General features: G+C 49.0%; 1 protein-coding gene across 1 annotated transcript in view; it reads left to right on the forward strand.

The window, feature by feature from the left end:
- PIGG (phosphatidylinositol glycan anchor biosynthesis class G (EMM blood group)) overlaps window positions 1–20,784 on the forward strand; it is an 867,273-nt gene that overhangs the window by 637,107 nt on the left and 209,382 nt on the right. The window contains exon 11 of the mRNA XM_086961823.1: window positions 14,105–14,414. Within this exon, the coding sequence (XP_086817949.1) occupies window positions 14,105–14,414 (310 nt within the window). The remainder of the gene's footprint in view (window positions 1–14,104; window positions 14,415–20,784) is intronic.

Raw genomic sequence — 20,784 nt, forward strand, 5'->3', positions numbered from 1 at the left:
GACTTTGCCTTGCCTCACTGCCTGTACTTGTGATTGTTTTTGCCATACTTGCATGTGTGCCTAACTTTGTTTTTTCTTTCCTCTGTGCCCGATTCTTCCGTTGCTCCCTCCACCGTACCTCACCCGTTTTTCCTGACGCTTTATCCCTGCCCCCCTGCTCTCCCATTCGCCACACTGCTCCCGCCTCCCAGCTACTCCTCCCTCCCACCGCCCCTCATATGGAAGCCGCGCAGCGGGCAAGCCCGTCTGTGCCTGTCCGTGCCTGGACTGTGCCCAGCGCCAGACCCCCTGGCCCAAGCGGACGCCACAACGCCCAACACCGGTACGAGGCCAACACCCTGCACGCACTCAGTGCCGGACGATCATACACCTGCTTCCTGGCTGCCACGAAGCGCACCCACGGACCTTTCACCTGCAAGAACTGCAGTTTCACGAGCATCCGCCCCACCAAGTCCCCGACCAGGAAAGAACCCAACTACCTCAGATGCATTCTCCTCAACACCCGATCCACTATCAAACACGCCATTGAACTCTGGGACCAACTCGACTCAACCTCTCGAGGTGTCGCCTTCCTGATGGAGACCTGGCTGAACCCTGCCTCAGCACCTGACATCGCCATAGCCGTCCTGGAAGGCTACAAAATCACCCGCAGAGACCGCACCAATGGAGTAGGAGGAGGAATCACCATCATCCACAGGAACACTGTCAGAGTCTTGACCAACACCGACGACACCCACAGCACCGCCAAACACTTGCACTTCCAGATCCACACCGACCTCAACACCTCCCTCAGAGGAACCCTCATCTACAGACCCTCCGAACCCCGACCACAGTTCAGCAACTCCATCGCCAACTTCGTCAGCACACACGTCCTCGCCTCCATGGACTACATCCTCCTCGGGGACATGTACTTCCACCTCGAGAACAACAACGACACCAACTCCACCACCCTGATCGACAACCTAGCCAACCTCGGACTCAGACAACTCGTCACAACACCCACCCACGCCACCGGCCACACACTTGACCTCATCTTTTCCGCGAGCCCCCACGTCTCCTTCAACCACACCACGGAACTCCACTGGGCCGACCATCGCTGCATCCAGTTCACCTTCAAAAAGCCCATCATGCACCACCGCACCCAACAGATGCCTCGCCGATGCTGGAGCAAAGTCACCGAAGACCAGCTAACCACCACCCTCGCCCAGAACCCACCCGCCGACCCCACCGACCCCGACACTGCCGCACGCAACCTCAGACAGTGGATCGACGACTGCGCCAACACCCTGGCCCCGTTCAAGAAACCCTCTAACAGTCACACCAGCAAGAAAGCCCAGCTGGTTCACCTAAGACCTCCAGGCAAACCTGCCGAAAACTGGAGGAGAACTGGCTCCGTGAACGAACTCCGGACAGCTATGCAGCCCACAAGAACGCCACCCGCAGACACCATCACCTCATCAGATCCACCAAAAGGCCCTCCTTCAAAGACTGCCTAGACAGCAACACACACAACAGCAAAGAGCTCTTCAACATCGTGAAGGAACTCTCAAACCCCAGCTTCAACACCAATGACATCCCACCCTTGCAAGACCTGTACGACCCACTGGCCACCTTCTTCCAGCGCAAGATTGCAGACATCCACGACCGCTTCAACACCACAACCGCCCGACAACCGCTGAGACATCCGCCCCCACGACCACCACCCGCACTAACCGCCTGCTCTCCTGGGCCAACATAAACGATGACGACACCATCAAGATCATGAACACCATCCACCCCGGATCTCTGTCAGACCCAAGCCCACACCACATCTTCAACAAATCCAGCACATCCATCGCACCCAATCTCCGGAAAGTCATCACCTCCTCCTTCGAGACAGCAACCTTCCCGGACATCTGGAAGTACGCCGAGATCAACGCCTTAAGCAAGAAACCCAGGGCGGACCCCAAGGACCTCAAGAACTTCCGTCCCATCTCCTTGCTCCCGTTCCTGGCGAAGGTCATCGTGAAGATCGTCAGTCAATCATTTGTAAAGCGCACTACATACCCTTGAGGGTTGTCAACAAACAACTGATCCGCTACCTCGAGGAGAACAGCATCCTGGACCTTTCCCAGTCTGGGTTCTGCAGCAACCACAGCACTAAAACTTCCCTCATTGCTGCCACTGATGACATCCCGACCGGTAAACATCCTTTACCACAAAGTTTTTACCATGCTGTACCTTTACCACGCGGCCGTTACAACGCAAGTCGTTACCACGACTTGCGCTAGAGGGCGCTAAAGGATTAAAAATAGTAAATTTACTATCCCAACGCCTTCCCTAGGGTCCACAGAGACTGGTGTTAGAATAGTAAATTATACTATTTGAAATCCACGCCCCCAACGCAAGTCGTGGTAACGACTTGCGTTGTAAGGGATGCGGTGTAAAGGGATGCGTTGTGCCGGTACGCGTTGTACCGTCATACATCCATCCCGACCTTGCTAGACAACGGAGAAACATTTAACAACAAGGGGTGGTGATGGACAGAGTTTCTGAATTAAGCAGAATACTCTCACCCAGTCAAGAGATCAGGGCTAGATCCAACACCGTTTTTTAGCTCACTGCACCATCCCAGCTCAGAACCTGGCTATATGCAAATTAGTCTGTTCCTGTCCCAGTGCATGATGGGAACAGGGCAAACCAAACTGCCAAGCCAATTCTTACACTGGGAAGGAAACAAGCTACCGGGGACCGGTTTCTGGCATTTCAGCCGTCGTCGGCCCGGCTTGCTTGAATCCTGATGGTGCAATGAGCAAGGGACTCACATCTGAGTATACCCTTCCACGCTTAGGGTGGACAAAATATTTAACAACAAGGGGTGGTGATGGACAGAGTTTCTGAATTAAGCAGAATACTCTCACCCAGTCAAGAGATCAGGGTTAGATCCAACACCGTTTTTTAGCTCACTGCACCATCCCAGCTCAGAACCTGGCTATATGCAAATTAGTCTGTTCCTGTCCCAGTGCATGATGGGAACAGGGCAAACCAAACTACCAAGCCAATTCTTACTCTGGGAAGGAAACAAGCTACCGGGGACCGGTTTCTGGCATTTCAGCCGTCGTCGGCCCGACTTGCTTGAATCCTGATGGTGCAATGAGCAAGGGAGCAAGGGAGCTTGGTAGTTTAGTCTGCCCTGTTCCCATGATGCACTGGGCCAGGGACAGACTGATTTGCATATAGCTAGGTTCTAAGCTGGGATGGTGCAGTGAGCTAAATAACTGTGATGGATCAAGCCTTGATCTTTGGACTGGGTAAGAGTGGTCTGCTTAATTCAGACACTCTGTTCATCAGCACCCCCTTATCTGAATCGTTTTTGGCCACTATAGGTGTGGCAGGGTATACTCAGACATGAGTCCCTTGCTCAATGCACCATCAGGATTCAAGCAAGCCGGGCCGACGACGGCTGAAATGCCAGAAACCGGTCCCCGGAAGCTTGTCTCCTTTCTGGTGAAGAATTGGCTTGGTAGTTTAGTCTGCCCTGTTCCCATGATGCACTTAGCCAGGGACAGACTGATTTGCATATAGCCAGGTTCTGAGCTGGGATGGTGCAGTGAGCTAAATAACGGTGATGGATCAAGCCCTGATCTTTGGACTGGGTAAGAATGGTCTGCTAAATTCAGACACTCTGTTCATCACCACCCCCTTATCTGAATCGTTAGACAACGGAGAAACAGCGGCCTTCATCTTCCTGGACCTGTCAGCCGCCTTCGACACGGTCTGCCACCACACACTACAAATACGCCTCCAGGACACTGGGTTCCAAGAGAAGGCCCTGGACTGGACCACCTCCTTCCTCTCCGGCCCTTCTCCCCCCCTTCCGCTCCGAAGCTACCAAGATCATCTGCGGCGTACCCTAGGGCTCATCCCTCATCCCAATGCTGTTTAACATCTACATAGCACCTCTCGCCCTCGTCGCCCGACTGCACAACCTCAACATCATCTCCTACGCCGATGACACCCAGCTGATCCTCTCCCTCACCAAAGACCCCCACACCGCCAAAACCAACCTCCATGAAGGAATGAAGGCCGTCGCCGAATGGATGAGAAACAGCCTACTGAAGCTGAACTCAGACAAGACGGAGCTCCTCATCCTCGGATCCACCCCTTCGGCCTGGGCTGACTGCTGGTGGCCGACCGTACTGGGAACAGCTCCAACACCCACCGACCATGCACGCAACCTAAGGGTCATCCTCGACTCCAACCTCTCCATGACTAAGCAGGTCAATGCCGTCTCTTCCTTCTGCTTCAACACCCTCCCCATGCTCCGCAGGATCTACAAGTGGATCCCCACCGAAATGAGAAGAACGGTCACCCAGGCCCTCGTCAGCAGCAGGCTGGACTACGGAAACACCCTCTATGCAGGAGCCTCAGCCAAACTCCTGAGACGGCTGCAATGCATCCAGAACGCCTCTGCACGCCTGATCCTCGACATCCCTCGCCATAGCCACATTACACCGCACCTGAGAGACCTGCACTGGCTCCCCGTCAACAAGAGGATAACCTTCAAGCTCCTCACCCACGCACACAAGGCACTCCACAACACCGGACCAGTGTACCTCAACAGACGACTCAGCTTCTACACCCCCACCCGCCAGCTCCGCTCCACCAGCCTCGCCCTCGCCACAGTCCCCTGCATCCGAAGAGCGACCTCAAGCGGCAGATCTTTCTATCACTTCACCGCCAAGACCTGTAACACCCTCCCCACCCACCTACGGCAGACCCAATACCTGCTGACCTTCAGAAGACTCGTCAAGACCAGGCTTTTCGAGCAGTAGCAGCACTCCCCACCCCTAGCGCCTTGAGATCCTCAGAGGTAAGTAGTGCGCTTTACAAATGATATGATTGATTGATTGATTGGTTGAAAACTACATCACTGCATTAGATGCGCACAATTTCTCACCTTCAAGGAAAAAGGCATTGTTGCTCAGTGTTTTAGGCACTGAAGGTCAATGTATATTCAAATAAATCCCTGTAGCTGTGGGTCTCAATGGCCAGCCAATGGATGACATTTATAAAGAAGAAATAAATGGACTAGAGGCCAGGTTTGCAAAGGAAATTAACCTAGTTATGGCAAAATATAAATTCTATACTCAACCTCAAGCGGATAATGAATGCATAGACAAATTTGTGGCCAGGTTACGTGAACTTTCTGTGAAATGCCGTTTTGGTACGACTGAGGAATTAATTCGAGATCAACTTATTGTGCCATGTCATGATAGGAAAATTCAGGAGAGACTTTGGGCTGCTAAAGACCCTTCGCTAAAAGAAGCTGTGGAAATGGCTAAAGTCATTGAAGAGTCTCAGAAATGTATTAAGGAGCTGGGAAGGAGGGATAGAAACACAGTTGAAGTAGTAAGTTTGGAATGCATTCAAGATGAAGATATAGAAGTCAATGCAGTCTCAAAAAAAATTACTAAGGGATCGCATGCGCTTGGCTATTTTCCTAAAGCCAAAGGAAGAGAATGCTTGCGTTGTGGCAGTCAGTTTCACATTGCTGACTCTAACAGATGTTTTGCTGTAGATCAAGTGTGTAGAAAGTGTGGCCGTAAGGGCCATTATGCACGTATGTGTAGACAGAGTGATAATACTGAAAAGTATAAGCTTAAAGTTAATGTAGTGCACCAAAGCACTGGAAAGTGCTTGTAGTAGAAGAAAGTTTTGATAGTAATTTTGCGAAGATATAAGAAGACTGACAAGACCTACATCTGTATTCAATGTGTGTGGGAAAGAGGCTAGTCTCATGGTTGATTCTGGATCTATGTTCACAATAATCCTGAGGTTCTTTTCAAAACGTTGTGGGGTGATGTATCACTATTCAATAAAGATATCAATCCTGTTGGGTATCAAGGGCAATCCATCGATATCTTAGGCTATATGTGTGGTGTCATAAGTTTTGGAATGAGGAGCACTGAAGGAAAGGAAGGTTCACCCATTCTTGGTTGGATACACCAATATGACCTTCATATTGTTATAAATCCAAGGTCCCCCAATCAAGTTATGGTTGTTGATGACCATATCCAAATTGAACACATTTTGCAAGATGCCCATAAGATATTTGCAGATAGATTGGGGTGTGTGAAGGGTTACATTTACAAGATTATTCTTGAGCCGACGCATGGCATGTCCTGTGCAGTATAAATTTGGGAGAGTGCTGTTGTCAATGAGTCAGGGTCTCAAGGATTTATTGCAGGACTTAATGAAGGAGGGAGTTATTGAACTAGTTGAGGCATCATCATGGATTTCTCCTTTCGTTTTGATTCAGAAACCGGATAAGCGGTTATGGCTTTGCATTGGTTCTCTCAATCTTGACATTGTCACTGATACATTACCTCTGCCCAACATCAACGAGCTTTTACAATCTGTTGGAGGCGGTAAGTACTTCTCCAAAATTGATCTGAGAAGTCCCTATCACCAGATCAGATTGCACCCGGATTCTAAGTCACTTACTGCCTATATTACCACGAGGTCACGTTCCAATTCACTCGCATGCCGTTCTGGTTAGCGTCGGCAGCAAGTGTATTTCAAAGAATGATGGCCAGTATTTTTGAGGGGATAGGTAGTGTAGTGTATTTTCAGGATGACATTTTGGTCTCTGGAAAAACTGTTGAACAACATAATGCCATTCTCAGGCAGGTGTTGTAGAAACTTGAAGAAGTGGGCTTAACAATTATCAAAGACAAATGTCAATTTTTGTCTGAACAAATTGAGTACTTGGGTACACCATTCCTTGTGGTGGAATAGCACCCATACGGAATTTGTTGGAGGCTATAAAAGATGCTCCATGTCCCAAAGATAAAGATCAACTCAAATCTTTCTATTCTAAATTTGTATAAGGATTTGCTGAGGTTTCTGAACCTTTAAGGAGGTTGTTACGCAAAGGAAATAAGTACACGTGGGAGGAGGAACAACAAAAATCTTTTCTTAACATCAAAGATGAGCTATGTAATGCGGGCATTTTAGCTCCTTTCAATGCCACATGTAAGTCCTTTCTCACAGTTGATGCCAGTCTTACTGGCATTGGTGTCTTTTGTCACAAAACCAACATGGAGTGGAAAGGAAAACAGGTTTTGCCTCTTGGACTCTCACACAAGCTGAAATGAACTATTCAGTGATTGAGCAGGAAGCTCTTGCTGAGGTTTGGGGTGTAGAATATTTTAGAGTATATTTGTGGGGCACAAGATTTATTTTGAAGATGGACCACAAACCAATGATGAACATTTTATCTGCTGGAGGTACTGCAAAAGGGTCTGCATGTTTGGCCACATTTGCAGCCTCATTACAAGAATAACCATGAATATAGAATGTATTCATGGTTAGAAAAATTTGCAAGCAGACTGTTTGTCCCGCATGTCATTGGATTCGGAGGATGTTGACAAGGATGTGGTGAAGAAGCTTGAATCTGAGGAAGTTGTGGATCTTGTGTGTGATGTTCTTTAAAGCACTTTGGGTGCATTTTCGAGGCGCAGTGGGCGAACAAAATGTTATTGCCATGATCAATAAGGGAGCTTGCAGAGAAAATATGGTGTCTATAACAGCCAGACTCTATTGGAAGCTTATTGATGAATTGTGAGTGAGTGGTTCTGATGTTGTTATGAGAAGTGATTGTTTTGTACCTCCGTGTGGTTTGAGATTTCACATCTTTAAGTTAGCTCATGAAGGCATTCAGGTTAAGGCAAGACCATCAGGAGAGTCAAACGAGTTTTGGTGGTCTGGGGTGGATGACCATATTAAAAGATGGGTGGAAGGTTGTAGCCTTTGCAAAGAGAGCGAGAAAAGGTTGCGGGTGACTAGCTAGAGTGTCATGGGTCAAACTGCTGATCCAGGAAAAGCCTGGTGCACTATATGTTTAGATTTCATAAGCCCTCTATCCGAACTGTCTTCTGATATGCGTTTCGCTGCTATCTTTATTGATGTTGATTCTAGATGGCTGTTGGTTAGGTTCATGAGGGATGTCACAACCAAATCCACCATTGAAGTTTTGGAGAAGATATTTTTGGAAGACGGTGTGCCTCACACGTTGTTAACTGATAATGGTACGCAGTTAACTTCAGGTGAAATGAAGTGTGACATTAAACATTCTTGTTCCTCTCTTTACAATCCCATGGGTAATGGAATGGTGGAAAGGGCCAACAGACTGGTTAAGGGCACTATTCAACTTGCTTTATCCAATGGGCAAGCTCCTAGGCGGCTGGTTGAGGAGATGCTTTGCACATATCGCTCCACTGTTCATAGTGTCACCCATAAATGTTCTTTTCAAGTCATGAGGGGACGTCTTCCAGGTTCTAGGTTAGTTTCTGCCTGGTTAAAGGATTGAGTACACTCTGGAGGTGAGCAAGTACATGAATGTATTTCTTCTAAGTTTAAAGTTGGTGATTGGGTCAAACTAGGATCAGGCAGAATGAAATTTGGTTTGAGCAAATTTAAAGGAACTTGTCGTTTTGTCAAGGTTGGAAGATATTTTGGTGTTGTTGAGGGTGGTGAAAGGTGGATTTGGGTAGGGCGGCCTTATATCAAAGGGTTGGTACATGTGCTAGGCAAGGTGGTGATGATGAAGGGTGTTCAGGAGCTATGTTCATGCTAGATAATTGTGGGTCCTTCAGTGATGGCTCTGGAGATCTCAGCATCTCACCTCGCCTTGTGATAGCGCTGGGAAACGAAGGCGGGCAGACTGCGAGTTAAGCTCTTCTGCACTGCTTTTCTGCGAAGCACGATCGCTGCTGGCGCTTTTAATGCTTTTTAAACCTTTTTTAAAAAAACGCTCTCGTTTTTCACTGACTCAATTGATGTAAATAATTGTGTGGTGTTTTTAAACTGTCTGCAATTTGTAGAATAGTCATACCTCATTGTTGCTCCCCGGTCCCCTTGGTCCCCGGTCCACCGCGGCTTGCCTGTGCCGATTGTGTGGAGGGACAGGTTAGGCGCCATCTTGGGTGTCCCGGACCCCTACTGGAACGGAGTTAGCGCTCCAGCTCGGGGAGGGGCTTGGCCGTCAAATAGGATCGGCTTGGGCAGTCCTGTGCGTTTGAACGAGGTGGTGGCAGCGCCTTGTGATAGCGCTGGGAAACGAAGGCGGGCAGACTGCGAGTTAAGCTCTTCTGCACTGCTTTTCTGCGAAGCACGATCGCTGCTGGCGCTTTTAATGCTTTTTAAACCTTTTTTAAAAAAACGCTCTCGTTTTTCACTGACTCAATTGATGTAAATAATTGTGTGGTGTTTTTAAACTGTCTGCCATTTGTAGAATAGTCATACCTCATTGTTGCTCCCCGGTCCCCTTGGTCCCCGGTCCACCGCGGCTTGCCTGTGCCAATTGTGTGGAGGGACAGATTAGGCGCCATCTTGGGTGTCCCGGACCCCTACTGGAACGGAGTTAGCGCTCCAGCTCGGGGAGGGGCTTGGCCGTCAAATAGGATCGGCTTGGGCAGTCCTGTGCGTTTGAACGAGGTGGTGGCAGCGCCTTGTGATAGCGCTGGGAAACGAAGGCGGGCAGACTGCGAGTTAAGCTCTTCTGCACTGCTTTTCTGCGAAGCACGATCGCTGCTGGCGCTTTTAATGCTTTTTAAACCTTTTTTAAAAAAACGCTCTCGTTTTTCACTGACTCAATTGATGTAAATAATTGTGTGGTGTTTTTAAACTGTCTGCCATTTGTAGAATAGTCATACCTCATTGTTGCTCCCCAGTCCCCTTGGTCCCCCGGTCCACCGCGGCTTGCCTGTGCCGATTGTGTGGAGGGACAGGTTAGGCGCCATCTTGGGTGTCCCGGACCCCTACTGGAACGGAGTTAGCGCTCCAGCTCGGGGAGGGGCTTGGCCGTCAAATGGGGATGCCTCCTAGAACGCGCAGCGGTCGTGCGCAGCGGGCGCGCCGTCTGCGCGCCGAAGGAGCGCCAAAGGAGGGCCCGTCTGTGCCCGTCCGTGCCTCGGACGGGCCCAGGGCCAGCCACTCTGCCCGGCCTCCTTTGGTGTTGACCAGTTCAGCGACGCGGCAATATTCGCGCGCTGACCTTCTGAGACTTGCCCCTCACGGTAAGGGCCCGCCTTGCACACGTGCAGATCTAGCCGGTGTTCTGGGCAAGTGTGCTACGTGTGCATTCCATCCCCAACCCTTCCCCCCCCCACGTTCAGTCAGCTACGCCACCACTACCAACATCAGGGCGGGACTGATTAATGCTAGATCGGCGGTTAAACATGCGGCCGATATTTTTGAACTACTATCGGACGGCCAACTGGAGCTGCTGTTCCTCACGGAGACTTGGATGACTTGCACCTCCGCTCCTAGTGTCGAACTTGCGGTCCCCAGGGGGTTCAAGATAGCTAGAGTGGATCGCCCCCTGGGTAGAGGGGGCGGACTAGCAGTGGTGTTCGAGGATGGAGCTTTGAATCCGAGCCTCTGACTGTGAGTCTAGGGGGTGAGGCTCTTCACTTCTCCATTAAAACCTCTCCCCACTTTACCTTAGGTGGATCTTTGATTTACAGGCCCCCGGGCCTGGCTACCCAATTCCTGGACTCCTTAGAGGAATATTTAGTGCCACGGGCCTTAGGTTTTCCTAAGTTTCTTTTAGTCGGTGACCTAAATATTCACATGGATGTCCCCGATTCCTCCGAAGCTCGCAGGCTTGGGGAAATTCTTGAGCTTGCCCAGCTAGAACAATGGGTTTCTGGTCCGACGCACGCGGGTGGCCATCTACTTGACCTGGTGTGCGCGAATTTCCCCATCCAGTCAGTGATTGTGGAAAAAACAACTTGGTCTGACCATGATTTGGTCAGATTCAGTTGGGAGATGGTAGAGCCCAGCCCCCCGCCCCCTACATGCCACCTTCAAAAAATTAACCTACCCGCGCTTAGACTTGCCTTGTCTAACACTCGTCCGCAACCTAAGGGGTGTTTGGACGAAGCAGTTGGGGAGTTTAATGAATGGATACGGCAGGCGGCGATTGCCTCTACTAAGCAAACTATGCTAACTAGAGCCAGACGCTCGCCCTCCCAACCCTGGTTTTCCCCTGAACTAAGAGAGATGAAACTGGGCTGCAAAAAATTAGAACGTTCATGGAGGAGGGAGTACAGCCCTGAGGCTAAGTCCGCCCTACGGCTCGCTCAAAAAGACTATTATGCAGCCATTAGGGATGCAAAAGGTAACTATTATGCTGGGCGTATTAACAAGGCCGATAACAACAGCAGAGAGATCTTTGCGATTGTTAAAAGCTTTGTGTCCCCTGTTGCGGAAGCTGTGCCCCTTCCGTCCTCTGCACAATGGTGCGAGGAGCTGTCCACTTTTTTCATAACTAAAATAGCGAAGATTCAGCAGGGCCTTTTAGAGGCACTTCCTGCCGACTGCTCTGCAGCTGGCCCCTGTTCACCCTTTCCCTCATCCTCTGGACACCAACTTACCACCTTCACACAAGTTGCGGAGGGTGATGTTCTACATCTTCTCCAGTCCCTTAAATCGGGCTCTCCTGCCGACCCGTGCCCTGCCCGAGTGCTTTCGGAGGTGGCGGTAACAGTCTGCAGTGAGATCACGCAGATAGTGAACCTCTCCCTGGCCGCAGGCGCGGTTCCCCAGGTTTGGAAACAAGCCAAACTCCTGCCGCTCTTGAAGAAACCAGGATTGGACGTGTCGGTTCCGGGAAACTACCGACCCATCTCCCTTCTACCTGCTCTCACGAAAATCTGTGAGAAGGTAGTTCTTCAACAAGTGGAGAGCTTTGTCGAAACATCTAATGCCCTCCACCCTGCCCAATCGGGCTTTAGGGCTGCTTATAGCACCGAGACGGCCCTGGTGGAGATGACCGAGGCAATTCGGGAATGTCTAGACGGAGGTGGCAGAGCGGTCCTAATTTTATTGGACCTCTCTGCCGCTTTCGATACTGTCCCCTATGACCTCCTCCTCGGTCGGCTGTCTGCCATAGGTATTGGGGGAGTGGTGCTGGAATGGCTGTCCTCTTTCTTATCTGATAGGACCCAGCAGGTCTGGATGCCCCCCCATGCCTCTGAGCCAAAGCCTCTGCTTACAGGGGTTCCGCAGGGGTCCACACTTAGCCCCTTACTGTTCAATGTGTACATTACACCCTTGGTATATCTAGCTGAACAGTTTGGGGCTAAAATCTTAGGGTATGCTGATGATACCCAACTGCTGTTCACCTGGCCAGACGACAATCTGGACACGTCTACAGTTCACCTGTGTTTGTCCTCGGTATTTCGCTGGTTAACACAGGCCCAGCTGAAGTGCAATGAGGACAAGTCCGAAGTGCTCTTTTATGGCTCCTTTCCCCCCTCATTTATGAGCACACTTTGGCCTTCTAACATTCCCTGCCCAAAAGAGATGGGGAGACCAGCAAAATATCTGGGCATTTGGTTTACGGAGGATCTCAGATTTGAGCATCACATCAAAAAACTTACAGGCACCTGTTTTACCACTCTGAAAATGCTCCGCAAATTTTTCCCCTTGCTCCCTAGGGAGGCCAGAGAGTCGGTTGCCAGGGCGCTCATATTGGCTCGCCTCGATTACGCGAATGCACTGTTCAGTGGCATTCCGGCATACCTGGTCAAACGCCTCCAAATTATTCAGAATGCGGCTGTACGCCTACTGTTTAACATCCCCAGGTGGAAGAGCGTTCGGGCTGAGCTGCGCTCGCTTCACTGGCTTCCCGTAGCGCAACGCATTCTGTTTAAGTCTTTGGTGTTGGCGTTTCGTGCAATTCATGACCAGGGCCCCTCGTATTTGAGAAAGAGATTCACAAGGTATATCCCGGCACGCACCCTGAGATCCGCCTCTTTGTTTAAACTGTCCCTTCCCCGTTTTAAACGTGCCAGACTGGGCGGCCAGTCGCTGTCTGTTGTGGTGGCTCGGGCCTGGAATGCCCTCCCTCTCCATCTGCGCTCCACGCCGACAGTGGCTGCTTTCAAAAAACACCTGAAAACTCACTTATTCAAGAGTGCAGTCTAGGAGGATCCCTCGATGTTTTGTTCTCTGCCTTTCTGTCTTTCCCCCGCGCCAGGATACTCTCCAGTAACAGAGCGCGTTACAAAACGGTTTATACTATACTTATACTATACTATACTAGATAATTGTGGGTCCTTCAGTGATGGCTCTGGAGATCTCAGCATCTCACCTGATTCTCTTTCAAACAGCTTGAGGGAGAGTCCTGAGTATGAGGTTGGGTCTAGTGTTAGAGTTCGTAGACCACCCACATATCTGCAATATTATGTCACAATGTGAGTTAACTCCAACTGGAGGTACTTGTTCTTTTTATACTCTCACAATGTGAATCACCTTCAATTGGAGGTTGACAAAGCCATTAGTCCTCGCTTGTTGTAAGTATAATGTTACTTGTTTTGTTATGTATCTGGATGAGTGGACAGAGAAGCAGCTAAATAGCACTGGGGCAGCACACTATGCTAAGTGCAGATTTTTTAGCTTAAGTGTTTTAAGCCAGTACCTTAATTACATCGGCCTCGCCCTTATGAAAGACCCTCCCCCCAGTTTTTTCATCCCACTTAAAGCCCTGTAATAACTAAACAATGCCTCCACCTCTTTCCAGTCACTTTGTGGGGCATTCATAATAATGTCATAAAAGAACCCACGGGCAGGCCATTTGAGTCGCATTTGTGTGGTTGGCTGTGGGAGGTGTCCTTTCAAAACACTGAGCTCGGTTGCCTCTCGCACTGGGGACCCTACTGATATACAAGTCTGGTGCCAGACGGAGAGTCCACTTTTTAGGTCTCAACTAGTTTTGACGGACATGAAGTGTGTAGCACTCTAAAGCTGTCTCTAGCACGACCTATGAATGTCGTAGGGGGTGGGGGAGGGAGGATGTCAGATAAATCGCCATCATTAGTTTCACTAATTACATGATAAAACAATATGCATCCTCTCCTGTGTTTATATTAATTTGCCATATGAACATCAATATTAATTCAGCATGTTTGAGACTAATTAATTGGATGTTATTTACTGTCCTGTTAGGAAACTAAGCGATCATACAGGGTGAGAGATCAATCATAAATTAACTTGTACAAAATATGAAATGTAAATTCTACAAAATATGTTTCTCCTTTTGTTTTGTTTACAGAGGAATTATTGAGGCTCGATTTGTTTACGTCTTTGTGCTTGGCATCCTCTTTACCGGAACCAAGGATTTGCTTAAATCGCAAGTTATTGGCACAGACTGTAAGACCCCAAAAAATGGCCTTTGGGAAGTGTACAATGGATTGGTTCTGCTGGCAGCCCTTCTATTGCGACCACACAATTTACCAGTGTTGGTATTTTGTCTTGGTATTCAGAACATAATGGTCACATTTGTTTGGAAACTACTGAAATATGATGCGGCTCAAGTAACAATAATGCACTACTGGTTTGGGCAAGCATTTTTTTACTTTCAGGTACGTCATGATGTTTCAAGTAATTATGGTGCACTGTTCTTTTTTTATTTTCGTCCTTAAGAGAGTACACGTTAAACACCGCTCACATCTGTTAACGGATAGCAGTACATTCTAATGTATGTAGCAGAGGGGTGCTTATTTTACTTTGTTTAGTTATGAGTTTTATTTTGCATTAAAGTTTGTTTTAATATTTTGCTAATTCAGTCCTATTGAATGTGAGAAGCAACAACCCACGTAACTGCTAGTTCTTCTGGCGAAACTTGACACACTTTCAATTACAATCTTACAATTGGCTTGTAGATTAAAATAATTCAGAAAAGGAAGCATTTAAAGGTAGGACATGTGCTATTGGAGGGCTATTTTCCACAAGGGAACTCGTGTTTACTTTTTATAAAGCCCTTTCCTTGAACCCCATTTAATATGGTTATTGTTTCCTCTCTTTTACCACTGTAGTGTGTGCACATGGTTCCAGCTATGCAAACTACCTGCAAGAGGAATGTGAATATCCACAAATTTAAAACTTAGTAGATGTTTATAAAATTCATGATGGTGTCCCTCCCAGAAAAGCTCACAGGCCTTCTTCAACTCTGGTGGATTTTCTTAGTAAGCTTACAAGGTGCTTTCTAGCAACTCCTAAGTTATAATTGAGTGCACAACATGTTTTTTAGGTCCCGGCTAGCGAAAGCAAAGCGCAATCAATACAGATTCCAAAGCTCTAGGAGGCGGAGTTGAAGCCCCGCCTATCTTTTTCATTGGTTCGCCTCATCTTGCATGCAAAACGCTGGATTTTCATTTTAAAGGAGGCTTCTTAGTCCCTCCTTGTTGCTGCCTTGTCTCCTTTTGGCCACGCCCACCGAGATTTGATCTTTTACTGGCGGCTTGACACTCTCTTCTTTATCAGTCTCTACCCACTTTTTTTTCTTGTCACTCAGCTTTGGCAAAGTCAGCCACTTGCTTATTTTCGCATCGCGCTTTCACTTAAAGTGAAAGCGGGATTCGAAAATAAACACGCGGCTGCCTTTGCGGTGCCGCTTCTTTCCTTCTCCCCTTACCACTGTTTTCTCCCCCACCCTCTTTTTTCTTCTCCGTGGGCTAATCACTTTTGGAACATACTGTAGAAGTGGGCCTCAGCCAGGCCTACCAGTGCTAGGTGTTCGCCCTTCTCTGCGCGCAAGTCTTCAGACAAGTAAAAGGAAGTTCGCAAGAAAGCTGAAAGGTTAAAGGAAAGATTTATTAAACCTTGTGAGGTGGAACTACATTCACACAACACCCTTCGGTAGTATATGAAGTAGCACAAGGAGGAGAAGAACCATGGCTCTTTTATACCCACACAGGAGCTCAAAAGAGGGCGGTACAAGGATACATAGGAGAGTTACATACATAGATGGTCATACAGAAATGCCAGTCAACAGTAAAATAGAAGCTAGCGGTTGCTGACTCCGGTAGAAACAACCTGACAGTTACAGACTATAAAGAGATGTATGGACAGTTACAGATACCTCTGCGCATGTGCAAAGTAGCAGAGTCTAAGTATAGCCAGTCCTTTAAACACAGCACAAGGGTAAACGACAGTGAAGAAGGAAACAGCACGTGGTGAGCAAATGGCAGACAAAATGGCTGCTGGAAACAAGGTGGCTTCAGCTAAATGCTAACACCGATCGCTGTCAATTTTCCACAGACGGCCCTTTTAGCGTTAGCTGAAGACATTTATGATCTAGGACAGTCCTTGTATACATCTTGTACATCAATTTGCATGATTTCACTGATTTCCTTATCTAATATTTTCTGGGCATTCATTTGTGCAACATAACGTTTAGAGGGTATACAGGCAGTAATACAGGTGGAGCAAAGCATTGGGACACATTGTATACAGAAGCAGCATGTCAATAAAATTATAAATATTACACACAGAACAGTTAATAACTTCCAGCCCGGGGGTGGCGTGGCTATCGAGCAATGATGGCGGACGGAGTCTGCTAGTGCTCCGGTGCCGCCGGGGATCTGCCGCCCTGAAAAGTGTTCCAGGGGAACTCCCAGTCGACTGCCACGGGCGGATCATTACCGCTGTCACATCCGGGAGCTCCGAGTCGATTTTGGAAGTCCGGCGAGAGTCGGCGGCCGGGGTTCGCGCCTGCGGAGGTTGCGGCCTACTCCCTCGAGGACAGCCTGGGGCTGTGGTTGAAGGCGGCCCGAGCGGTCGCGAACACCGGGAACTGGAGGTGCCGGGACTGGCCTGTGGAGCCGGTCCGAGAGGCCCAGACTCCTCAATACACATCTGAGGACCCCGCGGCGGCGGGACTGCCCCGCGGCCTGTCCGTCCCGGCCACGGGGGACGCTCGGGAAGACCGAGGCCCACACCCTGCGTGAGGCGAGGCCGGAGAGCCCTGGGGGAAGGAGAAGTGTGAATTCCTGAGAGCGCCGGAGCGCGGATCGACGGAAAGACCCTGAAGGTAGGGGGGGCGAGGCTGGTGACACTTAAGGCAGCATCTACGGGACTTTCCTTTGCCTTGCCCCCCCTCCCTTCCCCTCCCCCCCCCCCTCCCCCCCTCTTCCACTGCTACTGAGAGGGCTGCTGTTGTTGAGGGCCACCGGATCAACTACCACCATTGTCCCAGACATATTGAGTGGCGGGCGCAGAGACACTACACAGCTGCCGGAGTCGCCTGGAGCGAGTTGGGGCCCCAGTAGATGCCACGCATTTGGCCCTGCTGGCTTGATCTGACGCCCTGTGGGAGATATCCCCCGACCTGCCGACTCTGATCCTTATATGACTGTGAGAGGGGAAGGGTGAGCACAGCAGGCCGCAAACTCACAAGAGGAGGGACCCGGGCAGCCTGCCGCAGCACAGGAAGGACCCACGCCATGAGAGGGACGCGGCGATGGGGAGGAGGTGTGCAGAGTGACCGCCTTGAGACACTGGTTGCTTCTCGGACGATACTGGACCAGGGTGGGTCGGATAGGCTTGGTCCTTGACAGCCATGGTGCGGAAAGGCGCCAAACTGCTGGACAGCCGGGATGGCCCCGCTGCGACGATGGCCACCCAGGAGCTCGCAACTGGAGAGGCCCTGCCGGGAACACTTGGCCTGAACCCTACTGGGGACCAGCAGGTGGACAAGCTGGACCTAATCTTGAAGGAGATTAGGGACTCTAGACTGGCGATGGAATCACAGATGGGAACCCTCACCACCAACTTATCTCTGCTTAAAGCGGATCACGCTAAACTGGCAGACAAGGTCAAGGACCAGGGCATGGCGATAGCAGACCTGACCCCAACGGTGTCGGACAACACCACCTCTGTTCAACAGCTGCAGCAACAGGTGGCATCCCTGATGGACCGCGTGGAGGATGCGGAAGGCCGCAACAGACGTAATAACATCCACGTCATAGGCCTTCCGGAACTCAGCGAGGGTGCACATGCGGCGGACTTCATGGAACAGTGGTTTCGAGACCATGTGGCACCCGACGGACTATCACCACTTTTCTGTGTGGAGAGAGCACACCGTATACCCACTGGACGACCTAGGCCCTGTCAGCCGCCGCGTCCACTAATTGTCCGGATACTCAACTACCGGGATAGAGACATTCTACTGCAAAAGGCCCGTGAAAAATCCCTCATAGAATTCGAAAACCGGCGCATCTCCCTGTACCTGGACTATACCAATGTAGTACAGAAACAACAGTCATCCTTCTATGCAGTTAAGAAGAAGTTCCACCTGTTCGTCACTCAAACCGCAGTTCTCGTTGAAAGGAGCCACCTGGGCTCTAAGCTGCTCGACCTCTGGAATGACCGGATCATCACCTGGTCTCCAGGCCGGAGTCCATGGCCTTCACCTGCAGACCTATCAGGAAGAGCTTCTGCAACCTGTTGATGAATAGAAATCAGACTGTCAGTCAACTGTGATAGGTAGTCACTCATTAAGACACATGGTACATCATGTATAGGACGTGGTTTAGGAATTCCCCAAATGTTCATAGGCCTTCCGAATATCACCTCATATGATGTAAGACCAGATCGTGAATGTGGTACTGATCTAATGGACAACAGTGCTAAGGGTAGTGCATCAGGCCATTTCAAAGACGTGGAAGCCTGTATTTTAGCCAGTTTCAATTTAAGTGTTGCGTTATACCTTTCCACTAGCCCTGCTGATTGTGGATGGAAAGCAGCATGACATTTCAGCTTCATCCCCAATCCCTTCAGGATATACCTAACAACTTGCCCAATAAAATGGGGTCCGTTATCACTCCACAAAATTTTACAAACACCAAATCTAGGCAAGAATTCCTTCAAAAGCACCTTTGCTGTAGTGAGAGCTGTATTGTCCTCCGTGGGGTATGCCTCTATCCATTTACTGAAGGCACATACCACTAATAAAACGTACTTTAAGTTGTTACAGCGCTTAAGGAGGATGTAATCCATTTGCAAAACTTCCAAAGGTGCGGTTGGTGTAGCAAACCCTGCTGTAGGAGTTTGTGTCCCTTTACCAGCATTATGCTGAAGACAAATCAGACAAGACTGCACCATATTTTTAGCTGTGCTGGCAATTTTTGGATCCTCCCAAACTTGCGTGAGCAATTTCGTTATCGAGGAGGCTCCAACATGTACCGGCCCATGTGCCATATGAACCATAGGTTGTAAATAGTCTGTAGGCAATCTCCACTTGCTCATCTCTTTATTCCTCCAACAGCCCTCATCCTCCAATGTTCCCTCCTTAAACCATTGCTCAATTTCTTCTGCAGAAGCAGATCTCTGCATATCTAGCACTTCCTGTCTGGTATCATGCCTGTGTTCAACCTGTGACTTCACTACGAACCTAGACGTGGTGCTTCGCTGCATGGCAGTTTCACGGGCGGTGTGGTCTGCAAAAGCATTGCCTTGTCCTATCTAATCAGTTACTTTCTTGTGTGCGCTACATTTATCATTGCTATTCTCTTTGGGTATGTTAAAACAGTCAATACTAATTCTCCATGCATTATTGGCATCCTGTGGGATGTAAGAAAGCCCCTCTCCTTCCAGAGTAGCCCAAAATCATGAGCCACTCTGAAAGCATAGTGGCTATCTGTATAAATGTTCACAGACAAGTCAGTACTAAGTTCACACGCTCGTGTTAAAGCTATTAGCTCAGCTGCCCGAGCTGACTTCTGTGGAATACGAGCTATCTTAACTACTGTCTGAAGTGTTCTAATTGCATATGCAGCTGACGTTGTACCATCTGGTAACTTCAAACAGGACCCATCAACCCATAGTTCCCCATCAACACTAGAAAGGGGCGTGTCTTGCAAATCGACACTACCCTTTGTCTGTTCCTCAGTAAGGAATATACAATCATGAGACTCCTGTGGCTGAGACTGAGTCACTGGGTACGGCAACAAAGTAGCTGGATTCTAGGTTGAAGGTGGTATGAAGGGCCAAGAGTGTCAATTCATATCCTGTCAATCGAGCACTAGTTCTGCGTTTTGGTTTGGTTCAGAAGGGCGTCAACTACATGGGGTACTAACAGCAATAGTCTGTGTGACAAAACTATCCCTTCACTCTGGATAGAGAACAGCTGAAAAATATGCACAAGGACGCTGCTTATCTTCGTGTGTCTGTACTAACACTGAAAGTGCGCAACCATCTCTTTCGTGTACATAGAGTGTTAAAGCCTTGGTGTAATCCGGAGTGCCTAATACTGGTGCAGAACAAAGGGCCTGTTGCAATTGTTGGAAAGCATTCTGGCATTCAGTCGTCCATGGAAGGGGCATTGGAGTATCTTTAGTCAAAAGAGCCAACAGGGGTTTAACAATATGTGAAAACCCTAATATCCATTGCCTACAAAAAGAAGCAAGACCAATGAATGCACATTCGTCTTTCTGAGTACAGGGCACTGGTGTGTCTAAAATAGCTTGAATGCGATCTTCTGTGAGTGCACGTCCCTCCTTAGACAGAAGGTGACCTAAATAAGTCCCCTTCGGTCTACAATACTGCAATTGTTTTTTGTGATACTTTATGGTGGTGTGATGCAAGAAATGAAAGCAAAGACAGTGTACCTTCTTCACACTGTTCAGGCATATCAGCTGCCAACAAGATGTCATCAACATATTGTATATGAGCCAATCCCATGGGCAAGGGGAAAGAATCAAGCAGTCTTTTCAATGCTTGGCTGTAAATACTAGGTCTCTCTGTGAATCCCTGGGGAACTCTACTGAATCTGTAAGATCGATTATTCAAAGTGAAACCGAACAAATATCGGCTGTCAGGATGATTAGGAATTGAAAAGAAAGCGTTCTTTAAATCAACCATGGAAAAGGTGGTCGCTGTTGGAGGAAACATGGTAAGGAGTGTCGTAATATCAGAAACCACCGGGTATTGTGGTACTACAATCTTGTTAAC

This window comes from Lissotriton vulgaris, chromosome 3_1 (assembly GCF_964263255.1).
Source record: "Lissotriton vulgaris chromosome 3_1, aLisVul1.2, whole genome shotgun sequence".
In the NCBI taxonomy this organism is placed as follows: Eukaryota; Metazoa; Chordata; class Amphibia; order Caudata; family Salamandridae; genus Lissotriton; species Lissotriton vulgaris.